General features: G+C 33.5%; 1 protein-coding gene across 1 annotated transcript; it reads left to right on the plus strand.

Moving 5' to 3' along the window:
- The first annotated feature begins 241 nt into the window (after positions 1-241).
- Positions 242-4172, plus strand: LOC111883708 (probable protein phosphatase 2C 6). Its single transcript, XM_023880033.3, has 4 exons — positions 242-1640; positions 2493-2828; positions 3026-3131; positions 3693-4172. The coding sequence occupies exons 1-4, from the start codon at positions 1038-1040 to the stop codon at positions 4028-4030; spliced, it is 1383 nt and encodes a 460-aa protein (XP_023735801.1). The 5' UTR covers positions 242-1037; the 3' UTR covers positions 4031-4172.
- Positions 4173-18706: the final 14534 nt, after the last annotated feature.

The following is an 18706-nucleotide window of genomic DNA, read 5'->3' on the forward strand; positions in this document are numbered from 1 at the left end:
ATCTCATCATTTATTACCTAAAAAAGAAAAAAAAATAATCAAGATATAGACTTGACTCAACAATGGATGATGCTTTAGAGGGGACATGGAAGCCTTCTATTGGTGAAAAGAAAAAGATAAAATAAATAATAAAGCAAATGACAAATGACAAATAATAAATGTGTGGAGATGCTTTATTATATGCTTTTCTAAGTTTTTCTTGACACCTGCGGCCTGCCTTATGTCCTTTGTCTACTCAATTTCTTGTTCTCCATTAAAAAATATTTATTTCTCTCTTTTTTTTTTTTTTTTTTTTTCCCATTTTTCAATTTCTCCATCTTCTTCTTTCTTTCTTGCTCGTACCCAATAATCGAGAAATGGGCAATCACATTCACCTCTAAAGATTCAATCTTGAAACCAAAACTCGTTGAGATTAACAGATTATGATATAAAGTAAACCGAAGGAAGGTTGTGAAGAACAACAAGAAGAACAAACAACAGTTTATCTTCAACCATATGTGTAAAGATTAGGTAAGTGAGAAAGACACTTGAAAACTTTAACATGTTTGATGATTAGTACCCTTTCTCTCTTGGTTGTTATTATTGCTGAAAGTTGGAAAAAAGAAGAAAGAAGAAGAGAGGTTGATATCGGTTGCCTCAGATCCAGGGAACTCCAAAAACTTTAAGTAGAGAAAAGGCTACATCTTTTTTGGGTTTCCCTGTGATTCTCGAAACTTTTTCCCCTCTCTTTCTGTATTTCCTTAAAATTTCTCCCTTTTTCTCGTGTCTAGAGCTTCAAAGATTGTCGAATCTTTGTGGGGTTTCCTTGGAAATCTGTATGGAAGTAGATATCGAAACATTTTAGATCAACTCCTTCATTAAAATTCTTGTTTTTTTCACTAGATCCGACCACCCATTTCGATTCGTTTTCTTCATCGCGTTTGATTTTATTCATAGCCTTATAGATTTATAGGCATGGGCAATATGAATTAGTCAAACAATGACTTTTTCGAGGGTGGTTTTTTGTAAATTTAACTTCAAACCCGATAGTGATTTTAATGGAGGAGATACTTCCGGCGGCTTCAGTGCCATTAAGCTTACGTAATCCAATCTGTAAAATAATCACTGAAATACAAACCCCACAAGTCGAACAACTGATCATGGGTGATAAAATTACTTTCGATGATCAAAATTCCGATTCCGGGTTTCAAGAAAGTGAAGATGAATTGATGTCATTAGAGGGTGATCGAATCTTTGAAGCGTCATGTACTCTTTCTGTCGTCAGTGATTCCAGTAGTTTATGTGGTGAAGATTTTATAGCATTCGAGTCTTTAAATACATTGCAATCAGAAGATAGTGAAAAGGGCGTTTGCTCGGTTGAAGGGATTGATAGGGTTGATGACGTGGCAAAGGAGATTGTTGTTTCTGATAAGGTGTCAAGTGGGATTGTAGCAAGAAGTGTGTTTGAGGTGGATTGTGTTCCTTTATGGGGATATACTTCTATGTGTGGAAGAAGACCTGAAATGGAAGATTCAGTTGCAACTGTTCCAAGATTCTTGAAGATTCCTATTCAGATGCTAACAGGTGAAAAGATGACCAAAAGTTTGAGTCATTTGAGTGCTCATTTCTTTGGGGTGTATGATGGACATGGTGGTTCTCAGGTTTGTGTCTTATTTTCATTTTCTATTTTTAGTATGTGAAAATTCGATTTGGATTTGGATGACATTGCTATAATTAGGTGGATTTTTGAAAGTACAATCAACAATGTTGTTGTGAGATTATAGGAAGAAATGAAAGTATTTTGCTATGATAAATAAATCAATGAAAGTATGTTGTTATTTTACTTCTTAAACATAATTACGTAACCCTTTGTAGAATGTTGAAGTGTAAATGAAAGTGTGTTGGTATGATCGAGTTTGACTTTTTAGTCAAATTGGTTATTTTTCAACTTGTAAATTTTCATGTTTTTTGAGAAAATTCAGCAGCGAATTTCAAACGTTTGGAGTATATTGCAAGTGGGAATATGGTATTAGTATGATATAGCTGACTTTTTGGTAAAATTGATTGTTTTTCAACTTATTAATTTTCATATTTTTTTAATTTCAAACTTTTGGAGTATATTACAAGTGGGAATATGGTATTGTTTGATTGTGTAATGAAATCACTATCACTTCATTGAATAAGATGTCATTTGTAGGACCTTAAAAGTCAGTTTGACTTCTACATTGGTTATATGTCAACTTTAAAATGGATATAAATCTTCATGTTTTTTTAAGAAAATCCAGCAACAAAAATCAAAGCTTTTGGAGTATATTGCAAGTGGGAATATGGTATTGTCATATTTTTAACGAAATCACAATCAATTTATTTCAATAACAAGTCAATTGTAGGGCCTTAAAAGTCAACTAATAAATAAAAGTACAATGCTATAACAAACTAATAAATAAAAGTAGGTTGCTATATCTTGCATTTTAACCCTTATATTTACATCTAACTTGTAAGGTTATTGCCAGGTTGCAAACTATTGTAGTGGGCGTGTTCATACTGCTTTACAAGAGGAATTAGAACCACTTATGGCGGCTTGTAGTGGTGATGGAAGCAATGTTATAAACACCGAAAATAGTTGCCAAGATTTGTGGAAAAAAGCTTTTGTCAAGTGTTTCCTTAAAGTTGATGATGAAATTGGAGGAAAACAAGGGAACCTTGAAATCATAGCTCCTGAAACCGTGGGGTCCACCGCAGTTGTTGCCTTGATTTGTTCCTCACATATAATCGTATCAAATTGTGGGGATTCAAGAGCCGTTTTATGCCGAGGAAAAGAAGCCATGGCACTTTCTGTAGATCATAAAGTAAGATTTTGGTATTTTGGTTTATATGAAAGTAGAATAATGAAAGTATGTTGCTATTTGCAAAACTTGAAGTCTTGAGACCTGACTTATGGATTCTCACCTCCTTACTGCTTGGGCAAGCATGTGGGGACTTATGGATTCTCACGTCATTGATTTACTTTTTAATTGATGTTATTGTTGTTTATATATTGAAATAGCCAAATCGGGAGGATGAATATGCAAGGATAGAATCTGCGGGAGGCAAGGTGATACAATGGAATGGGCATCGTGTTTTTGGTGTTCTTGCAATGTCAAGATCTATTGGTAATTGTTCTTTTCTACTTTCACTTTTGGATGACATTGCTATAGTTGAGTAGATTTTTCTAAATACAATGTTGTAATCGGTAGAAATGAAACTAGAATGCTATGATAAACAAATTAATAAATGCATGTTGCTTAGTTTCTTGCATTTAACCCTAGTTAATATGTCATAGTAGCATTTAGATTTTAGTATTCATTTCAAAATGTCTAAAATACTTCCATTTCTTTCGGTTACTACAACATTGTACTTTCATTTTTTTTTTCTTATTAAGGTATTGTATGTAAAAATCTACCAAATTATAGCATGACACGTTTTAACATTATTTCTTATTATAGTAGTAAAATTTGCTTTGTATTTTGACAACATTGATGTAATGGGTAGATTTTTGAAAGTATAATTTACTCTTGAAAAAACTATCCAATCATTAGTAGTTTTAAATATTTTTTATTATAGAGTGAAACTTGCGTTTGGATTTCGGTGACATCTCTATCTCTATAACTGAATAGAATAGATTTTTCAATAGACAAATGTCTAAAATGCCCTTGAACAATGACAATTGACAGGTGACAGATACTTGAAACCATGGATCATCCCGGATCCGGAAGTGACATTCATTCCACGAGCCAAAGAAGACGAATGCCTAATTCTTGCAAGCGATGGTTTATGGGATGTGATGAGCAACGAAGAAGCATGTGAAATCGCTAGAAAAAGAATACTCGTTTGGCATAAAAAGAACGGCGCAACCAGTCTTCCACCAGAAAGAGGCGGAGGGATTGATCCGGCAGCCCAAGCGGCGGCGGAAAGCCTCTCAAATCGCGCTCTTCAAAAAGGAAGTAAAGATAACATTACGGTGATTGTTATTGACTTGAAAGCCCAAAGAAAGTTTAAGACCAAAACATGATCCATCATATTCATATAATCATATATATAGTAACATGAATTCATAAGTGTACAATGTTGCTATTATTGTCCAGTATTATTCAAAACAAAGAGCCCATTTGTTTTTCATGTGGGCCGATATGTTTGTTTGTTGATGATGTAAATGTTTTTTTTTTAGATGTTTTTGTAGTAAGATTAGGGTTTTTTTTTTATTGGTGTTTTTTTTTTTTATTGTTCTTCCTCCAAGTTTCAAAGGCTTTGTGAGGTATTTGTACTCTTTATTGGAATAAAAGTGTAGCATCTACTACAATATGTCTGTATATATGTGTCGTTTTTTTTTTAACATGGAAACCTTACCCCATTTGGACATTTGATGATTCATATATATGTGTATATTCTAATTGAGATCTAAATTCCATACAAATAAAGTGTTGCATCAATGCAATATGATGAAGGAAGAAAAACAGTACACATGTCAAGGTTCAAACATCCCAAATGAAGCTTTCATATGAAATATGTATATGTACTTCACATGAATTGTTGAATGTTGGATGTATGTTAAAGAAGGAATTGAACAACGTATGAAATAAGATCAGATTTGCGATGTAATAAAACAGATAACACATATTCTATCCATGCTAATTCTCCCTAATAAATAATTTTTTTTTTGTCATATGACATGTTCTCTTTCAATTTGACAACTGTTAATTTGTGGTAATTTTGATTTAATTTTTTTTCACATGTCATTTTATGGGTTTTCCTATTTTATTAAATTTCATATTATGTTTTAATGCAATAATTGCAATAAATATAGCAATAAATGGATATTAATTTTATTAATGACTTACCTTTTAATATCAAAATTCTTAAATTAAAGTTTATTAGTTTCTTTTGTTTATTTATTTAAATTATCTATTTAAATTTAAAAGATAAAAAACATTTCAATTTTAACAATTCATTATTTTTCTTATTTTCTTATAAATTTAAAGTTCTCAATTATTTAAATCTTTATATTTTACTTTTTTTTTAAATTAACTTATGGAATACATGGGTCTCACAACTAGTTCACAAATATATTCTTACTACAAAAACAACTAGACATTTACATTGATTGATATGTGTAAGAAAAAGAAATTGATAGATTAGTAACAACCAAAGACCTATTAAGTTGTATACTAGTGAAAGCTATCCAATACCTATTGAATTGAATTCGTATCAAGTCAAGAACACATCTAACAATGATAAGTAGTGAGCTGTAACAATAATTCAAGGTGAACAAGAGGGTTATTTGATTAAACTTCGTGTATATGTCTTACACATGCAAAAACGTGGCTTATATGAAGCCTTACTATAAGTTTAGTGGTTACAAACAAAGCAACCAACCACTAATCAAAGCTAGTAAATGAAACTCAAAGTAACTCCTCAGAACAAAAAAAAAAAAAAAAAAAAAAAAAAAAAAAAAAAAAAAACGTTTAAAATACTTAAAGAACCAAAAAGTAACGTCTTGAATGCTAAAAGAAGTCCATACTCCATCAAGAAGTCATAACGATGTAACCCTAATCCACCAAGGTCACCAAAAACGGCTAAAAGAATTATGAAGACAAAAAGTAACGGTTCGAGCACTTATAAAGTCTTAAAAATGTATTTAGCCATGATACCACTTGCCACATCACCATCCCACTTGGTAAGCATCAATTCATCACTTTTGGAGCCCATATTGGTCATATTTGTATCATTCCCTCCCCTTGAAAAGGAATTAACCTCAGTTCTGTTAAGACATCATCATTAAGGTAAGGTGAGAGATCCCCCACATTGAAAGTTGCATGCACTCCATGACCCCCCCTAAGTCTACCTTATAAGCGTTATCATTCACCCTTAACACCACCTTGTAAGGACCCTTGGCTTGTGGCATCAATTTGTTCTTCCTTTTATTAGGAAAGCGTTCCTTTCTTATGTGCACCCATACTAAATTACCTTCTTGAAAGACATGTGGCTTACTATGCTTGTTGGACTTTTGTTTATACACCTCATTCACGACTTCTATATTCTCATGAACTTGTTGGTGTAGTTTCATCATGGTCTTCAACTTGTCATTGGCATCCTTGTGAACTAATTCATCCTTTGTCAATGGAATCGAATCCAAAGGCATGTAAGGATTCACACCATACACCACTTCAAAAGGAGAGTGGCATGTAGCATAAGTAGGAGAACGATTATAGGGAGATTCAGTATGTGCAAGTTGATGTCCCAATATTTTTGAGTTTTTCTAACCAACCCCCTCAACAAGGTTCCTAAAGTTCAATTAATCACCTCCATTTGCCCATCCGTTTGTGGATGGTGGGATGTACTAAAAAGTAACTTAGTACTAGTTTTCCTCCACAAAGTATTCCAAAAGTAACTCAAAAAGTTGGAATCCCATGGTTTTAGGAATACCATGCAAACGAACCACCTTTTTAAAGTACAAATCAGCTACATTAGATGTGTTGGGTTTTGGTACTATAACACTCCTATGGTGCACATACAACCCTAATAACTTTGGATCTAAGTTTTCTCTAGTTATACATGCAACAAAAATTTCCAAAGCATGAAGCCTACAACTAGCATACAATTTGACATATGAATCATAAAAGTAAGTTAGAAGAATACCTCTTAATTGTAGCTTGTAGGAATCAGTCTTTCAAGAGCCTAACACCTCAAGTGTGATGCCTCAAATGTCTTATAACAAACCAAGAACAAGAGGAAGAATTTGAGAGAGAGGTTGGAGACTCAAAATCGGCTAGAGCTTCTAAGAACACTTAGTGCACAATTTTGGCTTTAGAGGAATACATATATAGTGTAGAATTCCAAGAGTCATAAGCAAACCCTAATTCTTACACTTAGGCTTATGATCCATAATTCATATGGACTAATATTTCATGGACTTTCACATAAGATTAGTCTATCAAAGATCAATAACCCAAGCCATATGTATCGCTAATTTACACAATCAGTCCCTGTTAGTTTAATTAGTCTCTTTTGATCACTAATTTAATTCCAAATTAATTCTTGATCATTACTAATTAAATAATATGATTTCTCAATTAATATATTATACTTATAATATATTAATAAATCAAAAATATCATTTTTCTCAAATATCCATCCTATCAATTGTTCTAGAGTGTTACAACCCAAATGGACCATGCTGTATCGGGTCAAGTACATACCAATTATAGTTATGGGCTTAGACACATAATCCAACAGTCTCCCACTTGGATAAGTCTAATAACTATAATTGCAAGTACGACTTTAAACTCCGATTGGCAATCATAGCTCTTAAAAAGTGTTGTCGAACTCTGACCTAGTCAATGACGCGCCCATTAGATAAAGGATCATATATTCCTCCATTCTAGATATCGTATGAACTAAGACATGGATTATAACCATTCTCTCTGTTCATGTGTTGTTTCCCGATTTCCAATTTATGACGACCGACTAATTGAACAAATCAAATCAGTCCAGGCTTGGCCAAGCACTTAGGGTTGTCATCACTAAATCATCAAGGGGACCACATATATCGCTTTTATCCCACATTGTGTAAAAGGAATGGATAAACTTCGACCCATATGCTTGCTCTATTTACTCATCAGATCACATATAATGATACGTTTTATAACATCGAGTTACCGGTGCATTTACATATCATCAATGTGTAACCAAATTGTAAAATACAACTCACATGTCTTGGTTTCAAGAATATAAGATATTATCGTCTCATGATCACTCGTGATAAAATCCATAAAGTGATTCAAATGAGCGTGGGTTTAGTCCAATACTCAAATCTTATTACAGGAGTACTCATGAATACTGCAACAAAGTTGTGCTATGTCTAAACACCTTTAGACAATCTATAGACCCATTCATGATAGTCTAGCTTCAATATCTACTTCCAAATTATGATTGACTGTGGATAGTTTAAATAATTTAATATTCAGAAAGTCAAAACATGCAAAGTGAAACACAAGAATAATCGAATCCAATATGGTCTCAAAACTTTTGAATATAAATAAAAAACCTTTTATTTAATCACCATATTGATTACACATTATTCATTGTATAATGTTTCGATTTATCAACTTAATACTTGAATTAAAACAATAGTTATCCAATGCTCCAAGCATGCATACTATGTTTATCTATGGTCCTTACTTTGTGAAATAGATCAATAAAAGACATTTCCAATGAAACTCATTTCACAATTTCAAATTCTTGTTACTAGTGTAAGAATACCAATTCTTGTCAATAGTAGAATGTGTTAGATTCTTAACTATCATGCAATGTACCTTTTGTAATGTCGAGGTACCAAAGTCACAGAGACTTTGCCAACGATATTACAAAGTATTCCATTGGAGATTGTTACGAGACAATTCCCCGGAAATGAAGTCTCATATTCAAAGTACATTCCTTTGAACATCCTTCTTGCATAAAAGTTTCTAGCTTTCTCATAGATTCTTAATATCCAACTCCTATTATGGAAAAATTTACATATTTTCCATATGACAACTCATTATTAATAGAATACTATCTATTCATAATAATGTCAATATGGTCCATTCATTCCTATATTTCCAGCTGCCCACAAGTGACCAATCCTTAGCGAACCTTAGATTGTCCTTGACAGTTGTTTAACTACTTTAGTCATATCTGGTTTTAATCGTTTTTCCCTCTTAATGCCCTAGGCATTTGGAAAATTAGACCACGTGAATATTATAGCACATGCAATCGAACCTATACCCAAAGAATATAGGATAGGATTCATAATGTCTAACATAAAGACATGAATCTCGACCAGTCTTTTGCTATAACATTTCCATACATAGAATTCCCATGTTGAAACATTCCAATATGGCAATCATATATATATATATATATATATATATATATATATATATATATATATATATATATATATATATATCCATGACTAAGTCTAATTAATATTTCAATCTAAGCTTTTAGATTTGAAATAAAGTATAAGTATCCTCTCCCTTACTATAGCGAAATAACTTTTCAAATTTTGCAAATTTGCAATTTGAAACTTTTTTTTATAAATAGAATTGCTGACTTGCAACACTTATCATAATGATCATGCTCCCACTATCATGATAATTATATTTTTACCAGCAGAACACTTATGCTCCCGCTAGCTTTGACATGTACCCAAAAATCTGATGGACTTCTTGAAATCAAATACCTATTGAATTTCTTTCCAAAGTTCAGATTTCTGATACGAGATGCTTCGATAAGCCTTTATCTAAGCTCATACACCTTTTATAAGAAAGCTCATATGTGTGTCTAAACTATTTCAGAACTTACAACAATAAGTTCTGAATGTTCGGACTATTTGCCATTTCTCACAATTTAAACTATGAAGAGGGATGTCGTAATCAAAATCGAATTTGAGAATACAATTAACACAACTGCTATCTCCTCAAAATCTTCTTAGTGAAAGTGTTTCCTCACAATCATTTTCATGAATTGGAGAGAAATCTTATGACACTTAGATTTTATGGTGTATATGTTCCTATCCATGTGAATTTGTTATTTCTAACCATTATCATAGGACAAGGTCTATGACAAATTCAAACTCATATGGACTGAACTTGTTCAACCTTAATTTCTTGCCACTTGGCAGCACAAGGGCCTACCATGTCTTCCAAGTTGTTGAGTAGCTCACCCTTACGGGTTAATGCCTTATGCAATCAATTGAGAACTCATAGAACTCCCACGCATAGTCAACTTTAATTGGAATGAGCATAGAAACAAGAATGTGTCAACACGATAGGTTACAAACCTCAAGTCGTGTGCTAGTGATAAACGATAGTTTTATTCTTGATTAGTTCTTGAAACTTATCAAGATCTTTAAGACTCCCACTGACCTCTTGACATATAAGATTCTCTTTTCAAGAAACATTCATCGACAAACAAATATTCAATAATTAGTGTGGTTTCTTATTAAGAATGACCCTTCATATAATTGTTCTTAGTTGGTCTTTGTCTTAAAGACATCTAAATGTGTTATAAACCTACTTAAGATATGTCACTCAAGGAACAATCTTGGAGTATGACTCTAAGACTTGATTTTGGAACGAATTATGACTCACCTTAATTGATTTAACCATTTCAGCAATTCCCGATTCCTCTTCTTAGCCATACAAGTGCACTAAGGTGTCCTTAGAGGATCAATTGTGATATGGTTTTCATAATCATTAAGATGATCATAAAACATGATACTAAAATACTCTCCTTTCCTTTCAGATTGGAGAAACTTTCAATCTTTTTGCCTGTTTGATTCCTTTTTATTCATTCTGCTATACATTGAAACTTTTTCAATGATTTAGAATCACACTTAATCTTGTAAGCATAACCATATTTACCAATATTTTAGTAAATCATAACGAATAGTTTTATCATTCTTTGTGGTGGACCTGACCAGTCCACAACTATGTGCACCCGATCCCCTAGTCCTTCACTTGATTCACATATACATGTGAACAAGGAATTAGTCCTAATTTCCCAAAGATGAAAGTTACCATTCATCATACAATACAAGTTGCATGATTCCAAGTTTCTATCCAAATGAAACTTGGTTGATGAGAATCTTTCCTTATTTGGTAAATTTAGACACTACTACAAACGAAAGAATCAAATCCATATTGCTAACAATATAAACATATAAACATCAATTTCCACAAATACCATTGCAAGGAAATATAAAATAAGATAAATTTCAAAAAAATTATTTATTTATAAAATTGCGGAAAATCTTATCCTTATAATGCAATTACAAATGAGAACTATGTTACTAAATATTTCCTAAGCAATCTATCATAACTCTTAAGTAGCAGCTCAAAAATCCGATCATCGAATCATGCGATCGAAATCCATTTCTTCTCGATCAGACTCAACCTTCTCTTTCTTTAAGCTTCCTTTCTCTTCTTCGATCCTACAAAACATCAAAATGTAATCTTATCACACCATGTATTAAGAATCTCCAAATAGGAACTTAATAGAGTTAGATCAGTGACGGAGCTTGAACTTTTTATTTGGGGGGGGGGGGGGGGGGGCGAAAGTATAATAAGTATGAAAATTGGAGAACAGGGGGGCCAAAGCCAAATTTTATAGCTTTTGGGCCTAATATGTAAAAAATTTAATACTTAAGGACTAATTGTGATAAAAAAAACAGGGGGAGGGGGGCACAGCCCTTCCTGGCCCCAAAGAAGATCCATCCCTGAGTTAGATAGTGGACTTACCTGAAGCAGAGTCAAACATCTTGACTTTACCATCCATGTGATCCTTTAGGTAGCTACAACAGCTTCGCAACCAATACCCCTTCTATCTGCAATAAAAGCAAACAGACTCTTTCAGAATGGTATATGGGACAATCTCAGACTTATCATTTCCCTTTCCCTTGGAAAGAGAAATCTTTTCTGGACTTCCAATGTTTCCATTGTCAATGTCCATGGAAGTTTGGGAAATAGATCTTCCAATCAAATTTGCATTGTCAGTGCACCAAATCATTGCTGATTCAACAACAATTAACAAATATGTAAGATTGATAAGGGTCATGTCGTGGTCTACCATATAGCAGTACTTAATGAACTCACTATATGACTTAGGAAGTGATTGAAGAACAAAGTCAACAGCCAGCTTCCTTGGGAACACGACACCCAACATTTCCAGTCTGTCAATATGCAGCTTCATGTCCAAGATGTGAGTACATACATACTTTCCATCTTCATGTTTGCTAGCCAATAGGGTTTGAGTGACCTTGAAATTTTCAAGTCTTTGAACTTGTGGGTTGGGGAGAACTATTGGAGGAGGTGGAGGAAGTGAAGTATGATTTCTGGGAACATCATCTTCATGAGGAAAGCTTTTTCCAAAAGATTCGGGAAAACCATAGTTGTCTGAACTAGAAATCTACAAGGAAGAAATTCAATTTTAGTTGATTTAAGTCCTTAATATAACATCCAAATGAAATATTAAGGCTAGGACCCAACACAATATTTTATAATTCAGAAGAGGGATGCCGTAATCCAATTGCAAAATATTTGAAGGTAGGTAAATGACGATTTACCAATTTCCACCATGAAAAATGAAAATGAACTTTAGGTTTAAATGAATTGAAATTCCTAGATGCTTTGAGATTCATTGAACTTTTCAAATGACATGTTTAATCTCGATTATGCCCTCTCAAGTTTGTGACTTGGATGCTGAGGATCACAAACAAGGTGTGAATAACCATGCAAATTAGCTTGGTACTCTCGATGTTACATATCACCTAATCAATGTGTCGGTTAACCACACACGCTCCATTGATCCATGATTAACACCAAGCTATCCTTTTCCACCCTTGTTAGTCCCAAATTAGTGTGCCGGTTAACCACACATACTCCACTAACGACTTAGCAAGGTGCAAAGTGCAATTTCATGGGTAGCACCAAATTTACATTTTTCCTAAGTAACTAAGATTGGGAATTTATAAGTGTTTAGTTACTTGGTATTTTCATTATACTTTTCATGAGAATTAATGTCATATCCTACCTGTTTGGCCAATGACCCTCCACTAGTCAGGGAAGCGGTGGGTGAGAGTGGACACTCATTAAACCACAATTTTATAGGCAGTAACCTTATACCCCCTTATAGACCAGCTTCGTATATGAGGCCTACTAACGGTAAGACTCACCTTTAACTTATACATATACAATATATTAGACTTTTAATTTTATATAGTATAAGGGTGTATTTTAAACTTTTAAAATACTTGATGGTTTAATCTATTAATAAATTATACTCTTAATTCAATTAAAATTAAACCATATGATTATGGATTTAATAACACTCTTTTAATTAAACATTTAATTAACTATTAATAAATTCCAAAAGAGTTAATTGAACTATTCAAAAACATCAAGATGCTAAATCAAATTAAAACTATTTAATTAATTTTAAGTTATGAACCCATGAGTTATATTTTGAAAACTTTTCAAATTACTAGAGTTTCTATGAATTCAATGTTTATTAATCGAGACTTTTCAACTTTTAAGACTTGAGGGCAAGTTTTGTAATTCTTGAAAACTTTTGAACTTCATAACTTAAGGAGTTAATTTGTTTTATGAAGATGAGACTTTTCAAGTTCCATTACTTATGGAACTTTTCAAAAACATTAAGATCAATTTAACTAATATTTATTTGTAACTCCTTAAAAAAAACTTTTGAGTTCCAAATTTGTAACTCCTTAAAAAACATTTAGATCAAACTTTAAACTAATAAAACAATCATATCATTTTATCTTTTACTAAATTGATCTAATTCAACTCTTGTAGCAAAATGATTCAAATTTTACAAATAATTAGTTTTTCACAAAATCAAGTAATTATCTTATAATTTTGGCAACCATAATGTTATTGGATGGGGATAATCATTACCATATCAACAAAATGAAATTTTATGAACCAAAACATTTTGTGGTAATGATCCTAATCCAAAACAAGCCAAAAACCCAAAAATCCTACCAACTTATGATCCAACTCATCGAGCCAGGCTATGGACTCATCGAGTTCATGACCAAAATCATCCAACTTGTCGAGTCCAATAGTGGACTTGTTGAGTTCATGCTGACATAATTTTTTTTTTATTTTGCTTCAACTTTGAACAATTAACTATGCATGAATATAACAGAAAACTACCCATGGCTCTGATACCACTGTTGGGTTTTGGTACTATAACACTCATATGGTGTACATACAACCCTAATAGCTTTGGATCTAAGTTTTCTCTAGTTATACATGAAACAAAAATTTCCAAAGCATGAAGCCTACAACTAGAATTTGACATATGAATCATAAAATTAAGTTAGAAGAATACCTCTTAATTGTAGTTTGTAGGAATTGGTCTTTCAAGAGCCTAGCACCTCAAGTGTGATGCCTAAAATGTCTTATAACAAACCAAGAACAAGAGGAGGAATTTGAGAGAGAGGTTGGAGACTCAAAATCGGATAGAGCTTCTAAGAACACTTAGTGCACGATTTTGGCTTTAGAGGAATACATATATAGTGTAGAATTCCAAGAGTCATAAGCAAACCCTAATTCTTACACTTAGGCTTATGATCCATAATTCATATGGACTAATATTTCATGGACTTTCACATAAGTTTAGTCCATCATAGACCAATAGCCAAAACCATATGTATCACTGGTTTACACAATCAGTTCCCGTTAATTTAATTTGTCTCTTTTGATCACTAAATTAATTCTTGATTAATACTAATTAAATAATATGATTTCTCAATCAATATATTATACTTATAATATATTAATAAATCACAAATAACATTTTTCTCAAATATCCATCCTATCAAATTGTTCCAGAGTGTTACAACCCAAATGGACCATTGTGTATCGAGTCAAGTACATACCAATTATAGTTATGGGCTTAGACATATAATCCAACAAGTTGCATCATCGGTTTTATGACATGGCACAAAGCACGCCATTTTCAAAAACCTATCTTTCACCACCATAATGGAATCCCCCCCCCCCCCTTTGAGTTCTAGGCAAATCCATAATGAAATCTATGGACACATCTTCCTAAGGACGAATAGGGACGGGAAAAGGAGTGTAAACACCATGATTGAAAGTTGTTTTCGCCATGTAACATGTACCACACTTGCCTAAAATGTTGGTTACACCCCTCAACATATTAGGCCAAAAGAAATGTTCTTTATGCACCTCCAAAGTTTGGGTAATGTCAAGATGAGTAGCTAAACCACCGTCATGAGCTTCACGAATTAGCAACTCCTGTATTGCATGTTTTAGGACACAAAGGCAGTTGCCTTTGAATAGAAAGCCATCTTGCATACAGAATTCACCACTATGACCACCTGCACATTTCAAAAACATATCTCCAAAGTCCACATCGGATCCATAGTAATCCTTTAGGGTCTCAAACCCTAACAAACGAACATCCAAAGTTACCAACAATGAGTAACGCCAAATAATGCACCAACCACCACATTGCTTTTGCCATCCTTGTATATGCATAGAAAATGAAAGGATTGAAAGAACTCCGCCCACTTTGCATATCTTGTGCTCAACTTTTGTTGCCCATTGATGTACTTCAAGGATTCATGATCATAATGCTAAATAAAATGATTTGTATGCAAATAATGAATCCAATGATCTAAAGCACGAATAATAATATACAACTCCTTATCATAAGTGCAATAATTCAAACGAGCATCACCCTACTATTTAGAAAAAATAAGCAATATGACGCTTGGATTGGATCAAAACAACCCTAATACTAACTCCACTTGCATCACAATGCACTTCAAATGGTTGAGCAAAATCAGGAAGAGCCAAAATAGGAGCATCACAGAACAATGAATTGAGTTTCTCAAACACCTTTTGAGCTTCTTCCCCCCACGCAAAGACCCCTTTCTTCAAACAACCTATTATGGGACTTGCAATGGTGCTAAAATCATGAATAAATCTTCTATAGAAAGAAGCAAGACCATGAAATGATCTAACTTCTAAAATGTTAGTAGGAATAGGCCACAACTTTATTACTTTAGTTTTGGATGGGTCCATAGACACACCATCTCTTGACACCACTAAACCAAAAAATGCCACTTCTTCCACCAAAAACGAACATTTGTCTTGCTTCCCATAGATTTTTTGAGCTCTAAGGATCTCAAAAACTTGTTTTAAGTGCACAAAATGATCCTCCAATCTCTTACTATATACCGACATATCATCAAGGTATACCACCACAAACCTACCCAAATAAGATTTTAATACTTCATTCATTAGTCACATGAAAGTTCTAGGTGCATTAGGTAGACCAAAAGGGATCACGGTCCATTCACACAATCCATGTTTAGTTTTAAAGGTTGTTTTCCATTCATCCCCTTCATGCATACGAATCTGATGGTAACCACTTCTCAAATTAATTTTTGAGAACACAATGGAACCATGAAACTCGTCCAACAAATCATCAACTCTAGGAATAGGAAATCAGTATTTTATTGTGATGTTACTAACATCCATACTATCAACACACATCCTCCAGGAACCATATTTTTTTGGAACCAACAACACCGGAACAACACAAGGACTTAGGCTTTCACGAAGATAACCAATTTTCATGAGTTCATTAATTTGTTTTTGCATCTCCTTTGACACCTATGTATTACATCTATAGGCAACTTTATTAGGAAAATGAGCATTCAGAATAAGGTTCATTTGGTGTTCGATACCATGAATCGGAGGCAAACCCGGTGGTAATTTATTTGGAAACACATCTTAAAACTCCAAAAGCAAATCAGTGATACCGTTTTCTCCATGCAATGTCTTCTCCACCTTTTCATGTTCTTTTGCCACAAGCATGCAAATCACATCACCTTGTTCAAGAACTTGCTCCACCTCCCTTTCACTATCAAACATAGAAATATTGGGTTTTTTTAACTTGTTTAGAATTGATGGACCTTATGGCCGTTGGGGACATGGGTTTTAACACAACTGTATTATTATTATTATTATTATTATTATTATTATTATTATTATTATTATTATTATTATTATTATTATTATTGTGTCTCAATTCATATTCATTACTCCTCCCCTTATGTAACACGTCCCTATCAAATTGCCAAGGACGCCCCAACAAGATATGGCATATAGGAATAACATCACATAAAACTTCATCTTCATAAGACGATATAGTTGGACCAACTTTAACCTGTTTTGTCACTTATTTTTTTCTTCCATCACACAACCAATGAAGAGCATATGGTTTTGGATTGTTTGTAGTAGACAAACCCAATTTGATCACCGTTTTATTAGAAGCAACATTATTACAACTTCCACCATCAACAATCAAACTACACTACTTGTCTCTAACCAAACATTTGGTGTGAAACAATTGGTCTCGTTGATCCACATCAGCCACAATTTGAACCCCTTGAGTTTTACGGGTTCCAAATACCAAAACTATGTCATAGGTTGGTGCCTCATACTCCCAACCTATCTTCTTCCTCCAAATCTTCACGAAATTCAATGGCTTCCCTTAAAGTCACCACCCTTTTGTTTGGACAAACATTTTGGTAATGAACAAAACCTTTACACTTAAAACATCTAACTTTTTCCAAACTAGTTTCTTTGGTACCACTAGTAAGTTTAGGAACAACGGGAACATTACTAGAACAAGAAGGAGTAGAAACCTAATTTTGTCTATTGCTAGACTCAGGTTTGGACCACGATTTGGACTTGAAATTTTTGAGACTAGAACAGCCACCATAATGTGCTTTGGCTTATCCCTCCAACTTCAAACATAAACCACAAAGAGTTCCAAAATAAGCACAAGAATACAACTCCATAACATTGGCAATGTTGTAGTTCAACCCTTTGAGAAAACAAGTCATTTTTTTGTTCTTCAAATTCTTCAATATCCCCCATCAAGGACAACTTTTCAAATTCATTAATATATTCTCCAACGCTCATTTTTCCTTGCATCAAATCATCAATCTTCTTGTAAGTGTTAATTCTATGAGTAGAAGGAACATAACCTTTTCTTAGTTTTCATTTTAGAGAAATCCAAGAAGAAATTTTTTCTTTTCCTTCACGGGTTCTCTTGGCCTTAAGACATTCAAAACACGATGAAGCACCGCCACTTAGTTTGAGAATGACATAATTGCAACTTTTTTCGTCATCCAGTTCCTTGAACTCGACAGTCTTTTAGTTTTCCTTTCCCACTCTAGGTAGCATTCATGATCAGTTCAACCAACAAATTCTGGCAGTTCAGGCACCTTGAGTTCTTCAATGGGCTTTGGTTCATGCCTTGGACCTCTTCGATTCGAAACATCTTGCATGTTTCTCAAAGCTTCACGTAGGTTATGGAGAAAATCAAGATCTTCCTAATCCATAGAATTGGCTCTGATACCACAAATGATACGTGTAAGAAAAAGAAATGGATAGATTAATAACAATCAAATACCTATTAAGTTGTATACTAGTGAAAACTATCCAAGACCTATTGAATTGAATTCGTATCAAGTCAAGAACACGTCTCAACAATGATAAGTAGTGAACTATAACAATAATTCAAGGTGAACAAGAGGGTTCTTTGATTAAAATTCGTGTATATATCTTACACATGCAAAAACGTGGCTTATATGAAGCCTTACTATAATTTTAGTGGTTACAAACAAACCAACCAACCATTAATCAAAGGAGTTTTGTGAAATAGGATAGTGTTTTAAAAAAATTATTACCATTTTATTGTATTTTTAAAAGTATTTACTAAAAGATAGCAAAACCGATTTTTTTTTGTGGACCTTAACTAATTTACCAAATAAGATAATAACTTCCATCAAATCTCCGTCGTTTCCCGCCTACTCGAACACCACCGCGGCCCCCATCGTTTCCTCTTCTCAGTTCTCCATGCATGGAATTTGTGGTATGCATGCAACCACGACCATCATAACCTGCCCACCTACCTCTCCAACATCAACCTCCCTTTACCTTTTCAGGAAAGCTCTTGTCGAAAGCATCTAGCTAGGTAAATCCTAAACTATCATAAACTCTTGAATCACTCTAAGTTTTTCGAACAGATGAATTCCAACATCCAAAATCAGCATCTTCTTCAACAGTGGTGGTGA

This window comes from Lactuca sativa, chromosome 7, assembly GCF_002870075.4.
Source record: "Lactuca sativa cultivar Salinas chromosome 7, Lsat_Salinas_v11, whole genome shotgun sequence".
Lineage (NCBI taxonomy): Eukaryota > Viridiplantae > Streptophyta > Magnoliopsida > Asterales > Asteraceae > Lactuca > Lactuca sativa.